The sequence below is a fragment of the Sciurus carolinensis genome, chromosome 2 (assembly GCF_902686445.1).
Source record: "Sciurus carolinensis chromosome 2, mSciCar1.2, whole genome shotgun sequence".
Lineage (NCBI taxonomy): Eukaryota > Metazoa > Chordata > Mammalia > Rodentia > Sciuridae > Sciurus > Sciurus carolinensis.
Genome location: NC_062214.1, coordinates 109,535,574 through 109,556,519, shown reverse-complemented (window position 1 = coordinate 109,556,519; position 20,946 = coordinate 109,535,574). Strand labels below are relative to the sequence as shown.

At 35.3% G+C, this 20,946-nt stretch overlaps 2 protein-coding genes across 2 annotated transcripts in view; both read right to left on the bottom strand.

Annotated features, from left to right (window-relative positions):
- The window catches only part of Ubr1 (ubiquitin protein ligase E3 component n-recognin 1), a 178,747-nt gene that overhangs the window by 86,207 nt on the left and 71,594 nt on the right, over positions 1 to 20,946 (bottom strand). Inside the window, 6 exon segments of the mRNA XM_047538461.1 lie at positions 8,039 to 8,196; positions 9,323 to 9,421; positions 11,280 to 11,368; positions 11,899 to 12,006; positions 12,342 to 12,465; positions 12,753 to 12,815. Of these exon segments, the coding sequence (XP_047394417.1) occupies positions 8,039 to 8,196; positions 9,323 to 9,421; positions 11,280 to 11,368; positions 11,899 to 12,006; positions 12,342 to 12,465; positions 12,753 to 12,815 (641 nt within the window).
- On the bottom strand, positions 19,644 to 20,579 carry LOC124975944 (non-histone chromosomal protein HMG-14-like). Its single transcript, XM_047538462.1, has one exon. It carries the CDS (start codon positions 20,241 to 20,243, stop codon positions 19,941 to 19,943), a length of 303 nt encoding a protein of 100 aa, XP_047394418.1. The 5' UTR covers positions 20,244 to 20,579; the 3' UTR covers positions 19,644 to 19,940.

Genomic DNA, 20,946 nt, shown 5'->3' with positions numbered 1-20,946 from the left:
TCCGGCGACAGATTAAATCCACAGCCAGCTTCTTGGAGCAGGTCACCCAGTGAGAGCTTTTCTGCACAGAGCCATCCCCAAACCCCAGACCCAGCTGCGGGCCCTGGCCCACAGGCGACTTCAGGACCAAGGCAGGACAGAGAGAGGCTTTCCCCTAGAAGCCTGGCTCCCCCAGGCGGGGCAGGCCCTGTCTATAGCCAGCTTCTAGGAGCAGGACCACCCAGTGAGAGGATTTCCACGTAGAACCAGCCCCCAGCCCTGAACCCAGTAGGGCTAGGGGCAGCTTTCTTCGGAAGCACTGCATTATCAAGTTCCTCCAAGGCTTCAGGCTACTGAAGGCTGGGAAGTGATATACTGGAAATCTACAGGGACACTATAAGCCAATAGAGGAAATCTAAAATATCTCAGAGTTCCACTGACATCTGACCAATATGAGAAAACAAGGGAAGAAAATGTTCCAAACAAACCTAGATACTATATCAATAAAACCCAATGACAGCACAGCAGAAGAAATGTCAGAAAGGGAATTCAGAATGTACATAATTAAAACAATCAGAGAAGCAAACTAGGAGGTGAAAGAGCAAATGCAGGCATTGAAGGAAGAGATGAAAGAGCAAATGCAGGCATCAAATGATCGCACCAATCAACAGTTAAAAGAGCAAATACGGGAAACAGGAGATCATTTAAATAAAGAGTTAGAGATACAGAAAAAAAAACCAAAGAGAAATCCTTGAAATGAAGGAAACAATAAACCAAGTTAAAAACTCCATAGGAAGCATAACCAATAGGATAGAACACCTGGAAGACAGAACCTCAGACATTGAAGAAAAAATATTTAATCTTGAAAACAAAGTTGACCAAACAGAGAAGATGGTAAGAAATCATGAACAGAATCTGTAAGAATTATGAGATATCATGAAAAGGCCAAATTTAAGAATTATTGGGATTGAGGAAGGCTTAGAGAAACAAACCAAAGGAATGAACAATCTATTCAATGAAATAATATCAGAAAATTTCCCAAATCTGAAGAATGAAATGGAAAACCAGGAACAAGAGGCTTATAGGACTCCAAATATACAAAATTACAACAGACCCACACCAAGGCACATTATTATGAAAATGCCTAATATACAAAATAAAGACAGAATTTTAAAGGCCGCGAGAGAAAAGAATCAAATGACATTCAGGAGGAAACCAATAAGATAGTGCACCACGATCAAGTGAGTTTTATCCCAGGGATGCAAGGTTGGTTCAACATCAGGAAATCAATAAATGTCATTGACCATATCAATAGACTTAAAGTTAAGAATCACATGATTATTTCAATAGATGCAGAAAAAGCATTCGATAAAATACAGTATCCCTTCATGCTCAATACATTAGAAAAAATAGGGATAGTGGGAACATTCCTTAACATTGTAAAGGCCATCTACGCTAAGCCCATGGGCAATATCATTCTAAATGGTAAAAAACTGAAAGCATTCCCCTTAAAAACTGGAACAAAGCAGGGATACCCTCTTTCACCACTTCTATTCAATATCGTCCTTGAAACTCTAGCCAGAGCAATTAGACAAACCACAGGAATTAAAGGGATATGAATTGGAAAAGAAGAACTCAAACTATCCCTATTTGCTGATGACATGATTATATATTTAGAGGAACCTGGAAATTCCACCAGAAAACTTTTAGAACTCATAAGTGAATTCAGTAAAGTAGCAGGTTACAAGATCAATGCTCATAAATCCAATGCATTTTTATACATAAGTGATGAATCTTCAGAAAGAGAAATTAGGAAAACTACCCCATTCACAATAGCATCGAAAAAAATAAAATACTTGGGAATCAATCTCACAAAAGAGGTGAAAGACCTCTACAATGAGAACTACAGAACACTAAAGAAAGAAATTCAAGAAAACCTTAGAAGATGGAAAGATCTCCCATGTTCTTGGATAGGCAGAATTAATATTGTCAAAATGGCCATACTACCAAAAGTGCTATACAGATTCAATGCAATTCCAATTAAAATCCCAATGATGTACCTTACAGAAATAGAACAAGCAATTATGAAATTCATCTGGAAGAATAAGAAACCCAGAATAGCTAAAGCAATCCTTAGCAGGAAGAATGAAGCAGGGGGTATTGCAATACCAGAACTTCAACTCTACTACAAAGCAATAGTAACAAAAACGGCATGGTATTGGTACCAAAATAGATAGATCAATGATACAGAATAGAGGACATGGACACAAACTCAAATAAATACAATTTTCTCATACTAGACAAAGGTTCCAAAAATATGCAATGGAGAAAAGATAGCCTCTTCAACAAATGGTGTTGGGAAAACTGGAAATCCATATGCAACAGAATGAAACTAAACCCCTATCTCTCACCCTGCACAAAACTCACCTCAAAATGGATCAAGGACCTCAGAATCACACCAGAGACCCTGAATCTTGTAGAAGAAAAAGTAGGTCCAAATCTTCAACATGTCAGCTTAGGATCAGACTTCCTTAACAGGACTCCCATAGCACAAGAAATCAAGAATCAACAACTGGGATAGATTCAAACTAAAAAGCTTTCTCTCAGCAAAGGAAACTATCAGTAATGTGAAGAAAGAGCCTACAGAGTGGGAGAAAATATTCGCCACTCATACTTCAGATAGAGCACTAATTTCCAGAATCTATAAAGAACTCAAAAAACTCTACACCAAGAATACAAATAATCCGATCAACAAATGGGCTAAGGAAATGAACAGACACTTCACAGAAGAAGATATACAAGCAATCAATAGATATATGAAAAAATGTTCAACATCTCTAGTAATAAGAGAAATGCAAATCAAAACTACACTAAGATTCCATCTCACCCCAATTAGATGGCGATTATCAAGAACACAAACAACAACAGGTGTTGGCAAGGATGTGGGGAGAAAGGTACACTCATACGTTGCTGGTGGGGTTGCAAATTAGTGCAGCCACTCTGGAAAGCAGTGTGGAGATTCCTCAGAAAGCTTGGAATGGAACCACCATTTGACCCAGCTATCCCACTCCTTGGCCTATACCCAAAGGACTTAAAATCCGCATATTACAGAGATACAGTCACATCAATGTTCATAGCTGCTCAGTTCACCATAGCCAGATTGTGGAACCAACCTAGATGTCCTTCAATTGATGAATGGATAAAGAAACTGTGGTATATATATACAATGGAATATTACTCAGCCATAAAGAATGATAAAACTATGGCATTTGCAGGCAAATGGATGAAATTGGAGAATATCATGCTAAGTGAGATAAGCCAATCTCAAAAAACCAAAGGACGAATGATATCACTAATAAGTGGATGATGACACATAATGGGGGGTGGGAGGGGTTAGTGTTAGGGTTAGAGTTAGGGTTAGGGAGGGGGGCAAGAATGGAGGAAGGAAGGACTGTAGAGAGGGAAAAGAGGGGTGGGAGGGGTGGGGGGAAGGGAAAAAAATAACAAAATGAATCAAACAGCATTACCCTATGTAAATTTATGATTACACAAATGGTATGCCTTTACACCATGTACAAACAGAGAAACAACATGTATCCCATTTGTTTACAATAAAATTAAAAAAAAGAAAAAAAGAAAAAAAAGAAACTGTGGCATATATATACAATGGAATATTACTCCACCATAAAGAATGATAAAATTATGGCATTTGCAGGCAAATGGATGAACTGGAGAATATCATGCTAAGTGAGATAAGCCAATCTCAAAAAACCAAAGCACAAATGATCTTGCTGATAAGTGGATGATGACACATAATGGGGGGTGGGAGGGGTTAGTGTTAGGGTTAGGCTTAAGTTTAGGGTGAGGGTTAGGGAAGGTGGCAAGAATGGAAGAAGGAAGGACTGTATAGAGGGAAAATAAGGGTGGGAGGGGTGGGGGGAAAGGAAAAAAATAACAGAATGAATCAAACAACATTACCCTATGTAAATTTTTGATTACACAAATGGTATGCCTTTACTCCATGTACAAACAGAGAAACAACATGTATCTCATTTGTTTACAATTAAAAAAATACAATCATCAGGAAGTTATCAAAGCAATAACTGAAATTTGCTAATTATCATTTAAATTTTTCTTTTAAAGGTTTAAAAAAATTAAAACTTAAAATATGTCACACTAAACAAATGCCATCAAGGTCCTTTTGTTTTTTATTTTACTGTTACTCATATGTAGTCCATAAAACACAGTAACATCATTACCTGGGTACTTTTTAGAAATGCAAGCTCTTGGGCTCTAATCAGACCTACTAAAGAATCTGCATTTTAACAAGATCCTTAGACAATCAGTACTCATATTAAAATTTGAGAAGCACTGATCCAGAGTAGAAGAGAATTTACATTTTTAGTTTCTCACATAATTCATACCTGATGTTTATAGTTGCCCTAGCAAGTAAAGAAGATGCCAATGGCAGGAAGAAAGGAAAGGAAAGGGGAAGGGGAAGAAGAAGGGGAAGAGAACAGAAGCCAAGACAAGACAAGCCAAGCCAAGCCAAACAAAACCAAGCCAAGCCAAGCCAAGCCAAGCCAAGCCAAGTCAAGCCAAGCCTGTATATAAAAGTAGGTGGCAATGGGAGAGTAATGGAGTGATCTGGTTTGAGGGCCTATTACACTTTTCAGAAATGGGACATAGGAACAGGTTGGAGTAATAGAAGGATAACGATTCCTTAATAGAACCAAGGTTCAACCACATCTCTAAGTTTCATTTCCATACTGCATTAGTAACTGAGAAACAAAATAACCCATTCGATGCTGTCCATAAAACAAGTGACTAAATTAATAGAGGTATATTAACTAAAATGAGAGTAACCCTTGTCTTCTATGCTTTTTCTAGGCAGACCTCAATTGGAGCACTATATTCCTTTTTTGGCATATAAGTGGTATATATATTCAATTGGAACAGGTTCAGAAGAGAAGGACAAATGATTTAGAAGAAAATTTAAACAACATGAAATAGGAAAAAAATTTTAAATGTTTACAACTTAACCTAGAAAAAACTAAAAACTGCTGTCTTTAAATACAAGTTAAATGAGAATTGATTTTGTCCTAAGTGGATAAAGGATCAAAGTAATGCTATGTGCATGTATGAATGTGACAAACCCACTATTTTGAATAATTAATATGCACTATTATAATAAAAAAAGAAATTCTGTAAAAATAAATAAATGGACTAAGGGAAAGCTAGAATCAGACTATGAAAGATACAAAAAGATAGAATTCAATGTACAATAAACTGTCTAAAAGTCTGAAGGGGCTTTCCAAAGTTGAAATGCAATATTTTGAGAGAATGAAAATTTCCTGAGACAGGATAAACAGTATCTACTAGTACCAACAAATTTATTTCATAGTAAGGCACCATCAGATAAATAGAGTATATGGCTAGACTATGGAAAACTATAAATTTCAGAAAAATTTAGACTTCATTCTGGAAACAAATAAATTAAGTGTTTGTGGTTTAAACTGGTTTAAAAGCAGATTTCAGAAAGAAGTAGAAAATAAAAATGTATATAGAATAAGATATGGCTGCAAAATTTCTATAAAAACGGGCAGAAATGGGGTTTGGTAATTATTTGCTAAACAAAGGATATTACTGACTAGTTTCAGAATAGGTTTGGTCGGCGGGGGGTTTTATGTATCCTGTTGAGGCTGCATATTATAGTGAAATGAATAGGAGTTTTACAGATAAATAGTGGTTAAGCCCAAATTCCAGTTCTGCCACTTACTAGTTTCATGAAAACAAACTTAAGGAAAAAAACTTTGATCTACAAATCAAGATTACCTCACCTGCTTTATAAAAATGTTACAACATTAAAATGAGGTAAAATAAGCAAAGCTCTTCAGCACACAGGAGTTTCAAATAAATTACACAAGATCCTTATGAGAGTGAATTACAGTTATCTGTTGATTAAGTGCTCAAAATATGTTAGTTCTCTCTAAACACATTTATGAGACTTCTGCATGGTAATGAGAGTCACGAGACTGAGGGGTTTTTTTGTTTTTGTTTTTCCTGTAAAGCAGACCAAGGTTATTCACTGACTTAACAAGGATGACCTTTAAGTTCAGCCATTACTTCTAGTTTATATGCTTTGCATAATATATACTTTCACAATTTGGCTTCGGAACAAATTTGAATCACAATGTTTATATGCTGATTCACTACTGAATTCATTTACCATTTTATACTTATACCAAAGGTGTGAAAACAACAATTTACCAAACTTTAAAGAAAAGTTTATATGCCACAATTCTATTCTGAAATTGAGGGATGTAAAAAGGGCTTGAAGAACTTCCCTCAGTAATACCAAGGATCTACCTCATAGTTCAGATTATCTGTCAAGTTCTTGGTTTTTTATTTTTGTTTTTGTTTTGCAGTGCTGGGACTCGAACCCAGAACCTTGAGCATGCTAGGCAAATGCTCTACACAGAGGTAAACCCCCAAGCCCTATTTTTAAAATAGATTATTTCAAAGTTGAATTAGAAGGTTTTTTGTTCCCACCTCCTCTGTACCCTGCGTGGTCACTAGAAGTAGATAAAATTGGAATTCTTCCCCCCTTGGGACCAGAAATAAATAATCATATATGCCTTGGAGCTCTTTTTTTTTTTTCTTCCAATTTTATTTTATTATTATTTTCTGAAGTTCTGGGGATCGAATCCAGGACCTCACACGTGCTAGGCAAGCAGTCTACCACTTAGCTATAACCTACACCTGGAGTTTTTTGTTTGTTTGCTTTTCAATGGCAAACTAAATGAAATATATTTTGTTCTAATGTATTCTTTTCTATTTTGCAGTACTGGGGATGGAACCAAGGGAGCTTTACCACAGAGCTACATCCCCCGTTCTTTTTATACTGAGAGAGGGTCTCATTAAGTTGCTCAGGCTGGCCTTGAATTTGTGATCCTACTGCTTCAGCCTCCCAAGTCACTGGGATTATAGGTATGTGCCACCATGCCTGGCTTTCTAATATATTTTTTAAAGAATTTTCTGAAGTCCCTGATTTATTGAATAGCTGATCTGTCATAACCCTCATAACATTATTTCAAAAATAAATGGAAATTCATTTTCTTTTAGGTCCAACAATCCCAAATATGACCTATTATGTGATTACAAGTTGAGTTTAAAAAGAAACTTTCAATCCTCTTCAGGGAGAAAAACTATTAAGAAATTCCTGTATATTGATAACTTGGTATTTATATGAAAAGGGGAGTTAAAAAGTCAACAGATCCTCTGCAACTATGAGGCTGCACAAAGAGACTATACAAGTGGGACTGAACCACAAAATATGTGAATGGAAGTAAGTGAAAGTCGTGCTAATTACAATGGAGATTCATTTGGTGACCTCAAGAGACCCCAAGTACCTATGGCAGGGGTCTCCTCAGTACCTTATTAACCTGATTTTAAACTCAAAAAGAAGGCTTTAGTGGTTTACTGGGGCTGTGAATATAGTTCAGTGGTAGAGCGCTTACCTAACAAGCATGAGGCCCTGAATTTAATTCCCAGCACTAAGCGGGTGGGAGAAGCCTGCACTGAAGATATTTATAGACATCCCTTGGTGTTAGTGGGGGATTGGCTTCAGTTCCCAACCCACTATATAAAAAATGGCATAGTATTTGCACAGAACTTATCTATGCACATCTACATTCTCTCATATACTTTAAATCATCTCTAGATGATTTAATAGTTAATACAATGTAAATGCCATGCAAATATTTGTTATACTGTACTGCTTTAAGAGATAAGGACAAGGAAAAAAGTATACATGTTTAGTACAGACTCAATTATGTTTTGAATATTTTCAGTTTGAGGTTGGTTGAATATACAGATGCAGAACCCATGGATAGGGTGGGCCAACTCTATTAACATGAAGCAGTAAGAGTCCTTTGAACTTGCCAGCATTATAAAGAGAATCCTGGATAATCAAAAGGATCAGAGATTTACTTATAAGACAGAGTAAAAAAGCACGCTGTGTTTAACAGGTGCCCTCACCTTTTGACTCACAACTTACTTTAGGTCACATATTACTGCATATACTCTTCCCAATTTGTCCTGGCTATAACCCTGGAAGTTGAATTTATTGTTCCTGTCCAAGTACTCAGGTAAAACTTCTAGCAGAGTTTCAGTAATGACAGAGATAACATTCTGTTCTTCAATAAGATGTCGAGCCTGCAGAATATTTCAAGAATATTGTCTTTAGCAATAACTCATAGTAGCATGGGCTTAATTTATTCATTAACTTGGTTGGTCAGTAATTTTTAATAAATGTTCATCAAGTATTAACCACAGTCCTTAGTTTTACGGAATAGCAACTAATAAAAAGTTAGTTTTTAAAAGTAAAAATCCTTGCTGAGCATGGTGGTGCACGCTAATCCCAGAAACTTGGGAGGCTGAGGCAGGAAGATTGCAAGTTCAAGGTCAGCCTCAACAACTTAGCAAAACTGTCTCCAAATAAAATAAAAGGGGCTGGGGATGTAGCTCAGTGGTAGAGAGTCCCTGCATTCAATCACCAGTATTGGAGAAAAAAAAAAAAAAAAAAAAAAGTAAAAATCCCCCATCTCCTAGTACTCAGTAACTAGAAAACACCTGCCTAGACACTCCCAGCCCTTAAATGGGTTATCTAATATACATTCATATTCAGGAATCACGTAATGGGCACACCATAACAAAAATATTTCATGACTTCTACTCTATTACTATCTACTCTAGAATTTCCTCCTCACTCCCAGTTCAATTTCTTTTCCCTATCCTTTTCTCTGGCCCTTTGAAAAGGGAAAGAAGGAATTAATCAAACTATCCAGAAGAATCAGGAAAAGTAGTAGCACAAAAAGGAAGCAAAGTAATCCACTGTACTCCCAGGCCTATGTGGCACCATCTTACACATATGTTTGATAGGCATACTCTCTCCCTTCTTAGTTTTACCTTACTCCATAAGGCAAACTGAAGAATAACTGAAGAACAAAAGCAGAGTAAAATGTTAAAAAAAAAAAAAGTTTTGGTATTGAAATGCAAGTCTCCTAAGTTACTCTATTAAGTGAGAAATAAGCTGTGGATATCATCTATGATGATCAGGATATCTGGATGAGAGTAATGCCCAGTTACTTGGCCCTTGGGTACCACTAAATACACATACAGATACCAATGAAATAGTATTTGATTTTCCAAATGGAATTAGCCCAACTTAGTAATTATGACATTGTAAGTCAACATTAAGTGTAATTCTCAAAGCAAAACAAGGTTTACTTAGAAATCCTGCCCAGATTGGGGGTAGGGGATATACATAACTGATACATACCAGAGTAGGGACAGTAAACATCTGAACTGAGAGTGCAGTTACAGAGATACTCCTGTCATGATCATCACTGATGTATTCTTTCTGTAGTTGTTTATAATACTGAAAGATATAAATGGAGAATCAATTCCAAGTTACTACTAAAAACTTTTAAAATCTCGATTTAAAAAATATTTTAAAATTTAAATCTCAGTTTAATAAGTGCTGCAAGAATGTTTCTATCCAGAAGATGACATGTAGACTTCCAATTAATTGAGTCAAGATATATCATGATCAACAAAAATAAACTAGAGAATAACAAAAGACCAAATAAGAATTCAGCTACCCAAACTACTAGTAGAGCTGGAAGACCTGCTAAAATAAAACCAAATAAACAACACAGGTGAAAATCATGGAGGAGAGCAATAGGGTAGTTTATCCTTTCTCCAAGCAGAATCTGGGGCAATTTTTTTTTTGGTACCAGGAACTGAACCCAGGGGTGCTTAACCACTGAACCATATCCCCAGCCCCTTTTTTTACAGTTTATTTTGAGACAGGGTCTTGCTAAGTTGTTTAGGGCCTCTCTAAGTTGCTGAGGCTGGCTGGGAACTTGCAATCCTCCTGCCTCATCCTCTGAAGCAGCTGGGATTACATTCAAAATATTTAAAAACTGCTTCAGAAGGCTGAGGCAGGAGAATTGCAAGTTCAAAACCAGCCTCAGCAATTGCAAGGCACTAAGCAACTCAGTGAAACCCTGTCTCTAAATAAAATAGGGCTGGGGATATGTCTCAGTATATATGGATATACCACTGAGTGACTCCTGAATTCAACCCCCAGTACCAAAAACTAAACAAACAAACAAACAAAAAAGCACAGAGCTGGATAGTGGGCTTAGATATTTAATTTTACCTCCCAGAATTCCTACAGAATTTAAGAGATAACATGCTGTACCAACAAGATATCATCTAAGTTGAGACTAGTTTTTGTATAAGAAAATATAATTTCAGGTAAGGATGTAGCTCCTTACCTAGAGCCCTTGCCTAGCATGCATGAGGCCTTGAGTTCAATCAGAAAGCAAGAAAGAGAAAGAAAAGAAAGAAAGAAAGAGAGGAAAGAAAGAAAGAGGGAGAGAGAGATAGAGAAAGAAAATAAATTTCATTTCAGATCACACACACAGTCCAACATTCTACCTCTAAAGAGTTTAAGAAGTTTGGTTTTTCCATCTTCAGTTACCAATGCTTCCAAGGATTAAGATGTACACCAAATGTTACAATATACTTATATAATCCATATAACACAGGTATCTCTTTCCACTATTATATGCCTCTAACAATTACTATTTTCCTTTCTGCTTCCAATTCCTTTCTGGGTCCTAACTCTGCCATATCCTAAGTCTTACAGAACTGTCTTCAACTTAAAATCAGGAGATATCAACAAATATTTATTGTATAATTTTGTATAAGGCAAAGCAGAAAATTCAAAGTCCCTCTTGTGTGTAACCTTATAATCTAACTTGCAAGATAGACAAAAAGATATAACAATATAAAGGATATATAACAGATCAACTTAAAAAGCTGCAAGTTTTAAGTTTGTGTTTTAGCCTTAGGTAAGTATAACTTTTGTCATTTAATTCTTGCCTCCTTTATTATGCATATCTGTTTCTCTTTCCTGTCATTCCTTCAATTAGTTACTGCTACTCTTGTTACAATAATTTTATTAACAGCAAATAAATGATCAAAAAGAACAAATGTGTAAATGTGATAACCTCCCTTTGCTTGGCCCTTTGATCATTTTCCAAACCTATCTCCTCTCCTACTATTTCCATATTACCAAGTGCCATCTGTGAAAATATTTATTTAACATAAAATATCAAACTTTTGACAAATCAATCATAAAATTCAATTCTTTTGATAAATAATCATTCCTTTGCTTCTATCAGTCATTTACAAAATGTCTATCTCTGTTTATAAAAAGCAATTACCTTCACAAATTCCATGGCAAAGAGTTTTTTGTATTCCATCTCCATAAAAAAACTGCTGAAGATCAATTCATGAAGGATCTTACGGGCACCTATAGATCATTTGGGGTTGGGATAAGAGGATATAAGCAAAATGAAAGCAAATTATTCCAGCCATTAGAAGCGGTAGAATATTATAAAAATATCTCACATGCTAACAGTCCTCAAGGACAATGAATAACATTTACTGAAGTGATACTAATACAGCTAAAATTTAAAATACACACATATATTGCATTTTCCTTCTTTTTCTGCATCTCTTCCACTACCTTATCTTACTTTATCCTTTCAACTTTTTCATTCATTTTCACTGTTTCACTCAGAACTACTTTTACTTTGTACTTTTCCTTTTCCATACCCTTTTTCTCTCATCTTTTACTTTTTTCATTGAGATTTTTAAAATGAAAACATAGCTGTAATAAGCACATTATTACATGAAAATACATACCCACTTTTTAAAAACTCGTTCTGATTAAATGAAAAGATACTGTAATTATAAGGCAATATAACTAGTTTCAACACAGAATAATACAAATTGGATAATTTTCCTTCATATAAGTAGCATAAGCAAAGGTCTACTTACCTTTGTAAAGCTTTGCATCCCAAAGCATCAACCGGCTAATGAGACATGGATTCTCAGAGCCAGGTTCTTCTTTAAGGCATGCTTGGCAAAAGATTTGCCTAAAGTCACCTGAAAAATAAAAGAAGTCAAATAATTTTTATTTTTATGATTTCTCCTTAAAGTACATGTCCTATAATAAAATATGAAAGACTAACATTAATCCTACTATGCTTGATGTCAAGATAATTCTGCCATCATCAAAAACTTGAGAGCCAATAAAGAATATTATTTCATATTACGCATTTGAAATATATTATTTATGCATTTGGAATTTAATCCTGACAATCAAAATAGATTCTTGACAAAAAAAGAAATTTTATTTTATATTCAATGACATTTAAAAATTTATGGCTATAAAAACACAATAGTTTATTAGTAATAAGAAAAACAGACTGTATGCTTACTCGAATAGCTCATAATTTTGTTCATCCAGGAGCCAAGACGCAAAGCAAATTTCTGATGAGCCATAACCTCAGAGTGTAATACTTCTACATGAAGTGGGTGTTGAGAGACATTTTCTGAATGGCTCTACAATTAAAAGGTACATTAAAAAAAAAAAAGCTGGTATGTAAATTTTGCTTTCAGCTAAACAATGTATTCTTTAAAATAATAATAATAATAATAATAATAATAATCATCATCATCATCACATACCCCTGCCAGTACCAAATCTCATCCCAATCTTATCTTTACTTAGGATGTCAAACCATTTCAACAATATGATCATTCTACTTGTCCTATTTGGGATCTTATAAACATACAGACCTCTTAAAACTCCCTGTTTATCAATCTCTTTTTCTCATTCAGAAAGTTACCTTTATATCTTCTTTTGCTTCCTGACAAGCAGCATAAGCACCTGCTTTAACAGCCCGACGACCCTAATTATAGATAAGAATAAGAATTAGGTAGTGGAATGATAACCACAAGCAATAGGTAGGGTTGGGGATGTAGCTCAGTTGGTAGAGTGCTTGCCTTGCAAGCACAGGTCCTGGGTTCAATCTCCAGCACCAAAAAAAAAAAAACAAAAAAATTAAAAAAAAAAAGAAGAATCAATATGTAATATATTGCCCGCAGATCTAATGAGCTTTCAATTATAAGTAATTTTGCTGACTAAAAGATTTTAAGATTCTAGGACACTACTTAGAAGATAAACATAAATGTTTAACACCTTTATGAAGCATCTGAATCTCCAAAAGAGAATTCTATAATTTAGGGTGCTGGCTAGTTCTTTACTTGTAATAGTGCATTTCCTATTTTTATCAGGTACTAATAACTTAGGTTTACTAAACTCCTACTATATTTTGTAAACAAATGAATTCATATTTTCACGAATGAATTTAGAGCTTCTCAGCATATATTCTATAACCTACTTGTAGTCCCTAAATGGGGGTAAAGAGGTGTGGATGAGTTAATGATTCCTCCACCCCCGGAGTGAGCTAAATAAGGTCTACCTAGGAGTTCCTGGTAACTCATTTTTTAGTTATCTGTAAAAATTTATCATTTTCTATATATGTCATGTGAAAAAGGTGAGGAAGCACTATCTTTCTCATTTAACCTTTATAATCTTATAAAGAAGGTATCACTATTTTACAGAGAACACTAAGACACAGAAAGGTTAAGTACTTTCTCTCCAAATCAGAAAGTTAATAAAGATATCAATTACAGGCAGTCCATTTCCACAGTCTATACTTTTAACCATCTGATAATATTCCTTTTTCAGCTCCTTAGTATATATGGTAAGAACTGAAGCCAGGCATGGTGGCACATGCCTCTAATCCCAGTAGCTTTGGAGGTTAAAGCAGGAGGATCACAAGTTCAAAGCAGCCTCACCAATTTAGCGAGGCTCTAAGCAACTTAGTAAGACCCTGTCTCAAAATAAATATAAAAAGGGTTAGGGATATGGCTCAGTGGTTAAGTGCCCCTGGGTTCAAACACACACACGCGCACGCACATACACAAATTACCCAATTATATTTAAAATGTTAACTACACCAGTTAAGGCTGCCATGACTGAAAAAAAAAGATGCACAAATAAAGTCATAAGAAATGTATTTTAAAAAGAATAAACAATATAACCTAAAGGAGTGAATCTCAATATAAGTGGGGAGAGTGGGAATATTTCACATGCAATAGGATGCTATGGCTGCTTGTCAACAAAACAGAAAATTACAAGTGTTGGCAAGGATGTAGAGAAACTAGAACACACTTGCACACTGCTAGAAGAAATATAAAACAATACAGCTGCTATGGAAAAAGGTATGGCAGTTCCTCAAACAATTAAACATAAAATTCCCATGATCCAGCAATTCCATTTCTGGATATATACCCCCAAAGAACTGGAAGTAAGGTCTCAAACCAATATTTGTATGATCATGTTCATAACAGCATTATTATAAAAGTTAAAAGGTGGAAGTACTCTGTATCCATCAATGTATGAATAAAATGAGGTACACACACACAATGGAATAGTAATCAACCTTAAAAAGGAAGGAAACCCTGTCATATGCTAAAATATGAATGAGCTTTGAAGACATTATGCTAAGTGAAATAAATCAAAACACAAAAACATAAATACTGCATGAACCCACTTATATTTCTAAAACAGTCAAACTCTTTGTAGAATGATGGTTGCCAGGGACTGGTAGGAGAGTTGTTCAATGGATACAGAGTTTTACCTTCATAAGAGAAAAATGTTCTAGAGATCTGTTGCACAACAATGTGCACAAAATTAACACCACTGTACTGTATACATAAAAAATGTTGAACAGTAAATTTTATGTTATATGGATTTTATCACCATTAAATTTTTTAAAATGATAAAATAATGGGAGGTGGGTGAACATGGAAGTACATCATTTGAAGAAAGGCAGATTTTTTTAAATACATGGGCATTTCTTTCTGTTCATTTTCCCGTATTTCCACTGCTAATTTAGTAGGACTGAGCTGGCCAAAAACAAAACACAAAATAACCCCATCAACTAATTATAGTAGGTATATACATGTACAACTATACATCTTTACAGGTTTGTAAAATAGACTAATTGCAATACAGCCTAGCTGGCCAAGTATATTTTTTAGTTTAACATGTATCACATGTTTTATTTTTCTTTTTGAATGAGTTTAAAAAAAAAGTTTCTTATTGGGGAATGAAGAGAAGGATATGATGGTAGGAAAGGGGTAAAATAACACAAAAACACTGGGAGATCTAGGTCTTTCCATTATATCTGAAAACTAACAAAGCCTAGGCCCAAACTTTCCCAAGCCAAGTCTTCTCCTGGGAAGTTGGCTTACCTGCTGGTATGTATTTTCCTAGAGTCCTCAGATCATGCTAGCTCACAGTAATTCTACAGAAATAATGCACCCTGATATTTACAATATTTACCAAGATTATCTCTTACAATCTGCAATGTTAACTTTGCATATAAGATGGCAAAATGTGGACTGGAAAAGAGCATCATTACATCTTTAAAATCTTTTTGAATGTCTATTTCTTTCATGAGAATCGCAGAGAATGATCCTTTGAAGGCAAAGAACAATCCAACTCATCTTTATATTTCCTCTAAGTACCTGTATAAATGTTTATGTGGTGTCAGAGTACCAAATTTTAAGAGAGTCTTCAACAAGGTGACTTTTTTTTTCCTTTTTTTTTAATTGTAAACAAATGGGATACACGTTGTTTCTGTTTGTACATGGCGTAAAGGCATATCATTTGTGTAATCATAAATTTACATAGGGTAATGTTGTTTGATTCATTCTGTTATTTTATCCCTTCCCCCCACCCCTCCCATCCCTCTTTTCCCTCTAAACAGTCCTTCCTTCTTCCATTCTTGCCCCCATTCCCTAACCCTAGCTCTAACCATAACACTAACCCCTCCCACCCCCCATTATGTGTCATCATCCACTTATTAGCGAATATCATTTGTCCTTTGGTTTTTTTGAGACTGGTTTATCTCACTTAGCATGATATTCTCCAATTTCATCCATTTGCCTGCAAATGCCATGATTTTATCATTCTTTATGGCTGAGTAATATTCCATTGTATGTATGTATGTGTGTGTGTGTATATATATATATAAATAAATATATATATAAATAAATATATATATATACATATATATATATACATATATATATATCACAGTTTCTTTATCCATTCATCAACTGAAAGGCATCTACGTTGGTTCCACAATCTGGCTATTGTGAACTGAGCAGCTATGAACATTGATGTGGCTGTATCTCTGTAGTATGCTGATTTTAAGTCCTTTGGGTATAGGCCGAGGAGTGGGATAGCTGGGTCAAATGGTGGTTCCATTCCAAGTTTTCTAAGGAATCTCCACACTGCTTTCCAGAGTGGTCGCACTAATTTGCAGCCCCACCAGCAATGTATGAGTGTACCTTTCTCCCCACATACTTGCCAACACCTGTTGTTGTTTGTGTTCTTGACAATCGCCATTCTAATTGGGGTGAGATGGAATCTTAGGGTGGTTTTGATTTGCATTTCTCTTATTACTAGAGATGTGGAACATTTTTCCATATGTTTGTTGATTGCTTGTAGATCTTCTTCTGTGAAGTGTCTATTCATTTCCTTAGCCCATTTGTCCACTGGATTATTTGCATTCTTGATGTAGAGTTTTTTGAGTTCTTTATAGATTCTGGAGATTAGTGCTCTATCTGAAGTATGATTGGCAAAGATTTTCTCCCACTCTGTAAGCTCTTTCTTCACATTACTGATAGTTTCCTTTGCTGAGAGAAAGCTTTTTAGTTTGAATCTATCCCAGTTATTGATTTTTGCTTTTATTTCTTGTGCTATGGGAGTTCTGTTGAGGAAGTCTGGTCCTAAGCCGACATGTTGAAGATCTGGACCTACTTTTCCTTCTATAATCTGCAGGGTCTCTGGTCTGATTCCGAGGTCCTTAATCGATTTTGAGTTGAGTTTCGTGCATGGTGAGAGATATGAGTTTAGTTTCATTCTGTTGCATATGGATTTCCAATTCTCCCAGCACCATTTGTTGAAGAGGCTATCTTTTCTCCATTGCATATTTTTGGCTCCTTTGTCTAGTATGAGAAAATTGTATTTATTTGGGTTTGTGTCCGTGTCCTCTATTCTGTACCACTGAACTACCTGTCTATTTTGGTACCAATACCATGCCGTTTTTCTTACTATTGCTTTGCAGTATAGTTGAAGTTCTGGTATTGCGATACCCCCTGCTTCGCTCTTTCTGCTAAGGATTGCTTTAGCTATTCTGGGTTTCTTATTCTTCCAGATGAATTTCATAATTGCTAGTTCTATTTCTGTAAGGTACATCATTGGGATTTTAATTGGAATTGCATTGAATCTGTATAGCACTTTTGGTAGTATGGCCATTTTGACAATATTAATTCTTCCTATCCAAGAACATGGGAGATCTTTCCATCTTCTAAGGTTTTCTTTAATTTCTTTCTTTAGTGTTCTGTAGTTCTCATTGTAGAGGTCTTTCACCTCTTTTGTTAGATTGATTCCCAAGTATTTTATTTTTTTCGAGGCTTTTGTGATTGGGGTAGTTTTCCTAATTATTCTTTCTAACAATTCATCACTTATGTATAAAAATGCATTGGATTTATGAGCATTGATCTTGTAACCTGCTACTTCACTGAATTCACTTATGAGTTCTAGAAGTTTTCTGGTGGAATTTCCTGGTTCCTCTAAATATATAATCATATCATCAGCAAATAGGGATAGTTTGAGTTCTTCTTTTCCTATTCGTAAACCTTTAATTTTTTTGGTCTGTCTAATTGCTCTGGCTAGAGTTTCAAGGACGATATTGAATAGGAGTGGTGAAAGAGGGCATCCCTGCCTTGTTCCAGTTTTTAGGGAGAATGCTTTCATTTTTCACCTTTAGAATGATATTAGCCATGGGCTTAGCGTAGATGGCCTTTACAATGTTAAGGAATGTTCCCACTATCCCTATTTTTTCTAGTGTTTTGAGCATGAAGGGGTGCTCTATTTTATCAAATGCTTTTTCTGCATCTATTGAAATAATCATGTGATTCTTGACTTTAAGTCTATTGATATGGTGAATGACATTTACTGATTTCCTGATGTTGAACCAACCTTGCATCCCTGGGATGAAATCCACTTAATCATGGTGCACTATCTTTTTAATATATTCTTGTATGCAATTTGCTAAAATTTTGTTGAGAATTTTTGCGTCGATATTCATTAAGGATATTGATCTGAAATTTTCTTTCCTTGATGTGTCTCTGTCTGGTTTAGGTATCAGGGTTATATTGGCTTCATAGAATGAGTTTGGGAGGGTTCCCTCCTCTTCTATTTTATGGAATACTTTGAGAAGTATTGGAATGAGCTCTTCTTTAAAGGTTTTGTAGAACTCAGCTGAGAACCCATCTGTTCCCGGACTTTTCTTTATTGGTAGGCTTTTGATGACTTCTTCTATTTCATTACTTGAAATTGGTTTATTTAAATTGTGTATGTCCTCCTCGTTCAGTTTAGGCAATTCATTTGTCTCTAGAAACCTGTTGATGTCTTCAAAATTTTCTATTTTGTTGGAGTATAGATTTTCAAAATAGCTTCTAATTATGTTTTGTATTTCAATCATGTCTGTTGTGATATTTCCTTGTTCATTCCGAATTTTAGTGATTTGGGTTTTCTCTCATCTTCTCTTTGTTAGTGTGGCCAAGGGTTTATCAATTTTGTTGATTTTTTCGAAGAATCAACTATTTATTTTGTCAATTTTTTGTATTGTTTCTTTTGTTTCAATTTCGTTGATTTCAGCTCTGAGTTTAACTATTTCCTGTCTTCTACTACTTTTGGTGTTGGTCTGTTCTTCTTTTTCTAAGGCTTTGAGCTGTAGTGTTAGGTTGTTTATTTGTTGAGTTTTACTTCTTTTATTGAATGCGCTCCATGAAATAAATTTTCCTCTAAGTACTGCTTTCATAGTGTCCCAGAGATTTTGATATGATGTTTCTTTGTTCTCATTTACCTCTAAGAATTTTTTAATTTCCTTCCTAATATATTCTGTTATCCATTCATCATATAATAGCATATTGTTTAATCTCCAGGTGTTGAAGTAGTTTCTGTTTTTTACTCTTTCATTTATTTCTAACTTCAATCCATTATGATCTGATAGAATACAAGGTAGTGTCTCTATCTTCTTGTATTTGCTAACATTAGCTTTGTGGCATAATATATGGTCTATTTTAGAGAAGGATCCATGTGCTGCTGAGAAGAAAGTGTATTCGCTCTTGGTTGGATGATATATTCTATAAATGTCTGTTAAGTCTAAATTATTGATTGTGTTATTGAGATCTATGGTTTCTTTGTTCAATTTTTGTTTGGAAGATCTGTCCATTGGTGAGAGAGGCGTGTTAAAATCACCTAGTATTATTGTGTTATGGTCTATTTGGTTTCTGAAATTGAGACAAGTACCAGTATCTTTGAATGCTGCTGTTATTTAGGTCCCACTAATTCAAAACTTTGTCTCACACACTACATACTCAAACTTTAAATCTTTCACAGAACATTAAAAATATTAGGAAAACTAAGACTTCCACGACCAAAACTGTTACAGAGCAATGATCCAGGAGTGGTCTTCTTCAGGAAAAAATTCTACTAAAAAACACAGGAATAGAAGTAATTTAAAATATTCAAGGCATTAAATGCAAGACTGTGACTCCAAACTGCCATTTAATATGCTTTGTATTGTAGGATATAAAACTGACCCTCACCTATGGAATGTTAAGCTGACACCCAAGACAGTCCAAGCCTCCCATATTTCAATATCCCACTATTTTCTGGTTGTACCCAAAAATAAACAACCAGTAAATGATTTCGCTTCTAAAAAAAATCATTTACACTTAAAAAATGGGATGAGGTGGGATTCCCTCCTTTTCAAAAATGTTTCTAGAGCTACTAAAAAACTTGCATTTACAAAATAGTTGATAAAAATATTCCTCTGGATTGTACAAGAAGGGAAACGGGACCACTGATAGGACATGGTGTGTGATTAATCAGACTTGGCTTCTTTCTCTTCTGCTTCATCAGAGGCGGGACTCTCCTCGTTTTTAGTTTCTCCATTTTCGGCAGGTAAATCTTTTGTTTCTTGGTTAGTCACTTCAGCCTGTTTTCCCTTTGCTCCCCTTTTCTCTTCTGTTTGAACTTTTTTGTCAGAAGATTTATCCTTGCCCGCCGCCTTCCTGGGCTTGGCGTCCGCCTCGGCTGGAGCAGGCTTAGCCGACAGGGGTGCCGACCTGCGCTTGGGTTCCTCCCTCGCTGCATCTTCGGCCCAGCTAACCTTCCTCTTGGGCATCCTGGCGGGGCGCGCGGGAGCCTTCTGAAGCTGAGCTGCCTGGCCAACGCGCTGCTCCCGCCACCCAGGCTGCTGCGACCCGCCAACAAGGTGACTTTTATCCAAGGGAATCAGATGGAGAGAAAGAAAGTTTGACCAGTCTGAGCTTATTATCTCAAAACAAATAGCCAAAAAAGGAAGAAAGCAGACATAATAAAGAAGAAATTATACATTTCCTAAAGTACTTGATGGGCTGCCATCTGAAAACAAAAGGTCTTTTTGAGGTTGTTTAAAAGAAATTAGAATTGGGTAAATGATAGGTTTGATGATGAAATATTTTGGAAAATGAGTTGAAGAGTTCCAATGTCAGGCTCAGAGAGAAGATTGTTGGAATGCTTTTGTTGCAATTGTTCATTCTCTCATTTATCATATTATATACAACAACAGATTTATTTTATTGTTAACACTTTATTTTGCAAATAAAAATAATATATATATATATGCATGTGTGTGTGTATATATATATATAGCTATGTAGTATCATAGACAATCTCTTAGGTATCCCATTATGGTTTTATGGTTTTAATGTGAAATTCTCTAGCAACAAATAATGCTAGGTATTTTTTCATACGCTTATTTGTCATCTGATTATTCTCTTCAGTGAAATACCTATTTATCTGTTATGTCAATTTTTAATTGCATTATTTGCTGATAGTTGAGTTTT

Bases quoted from the DNA above. Each gene is read 5' to 3' on its own strand.
- LOC124975944 (XM_047538462.1), bottom strand. From the start codon at position 20,243: ATGCCCAAGAGGAAGGTTAGCTGGGCCGAAGATGCAGCGAGGGAGGAA.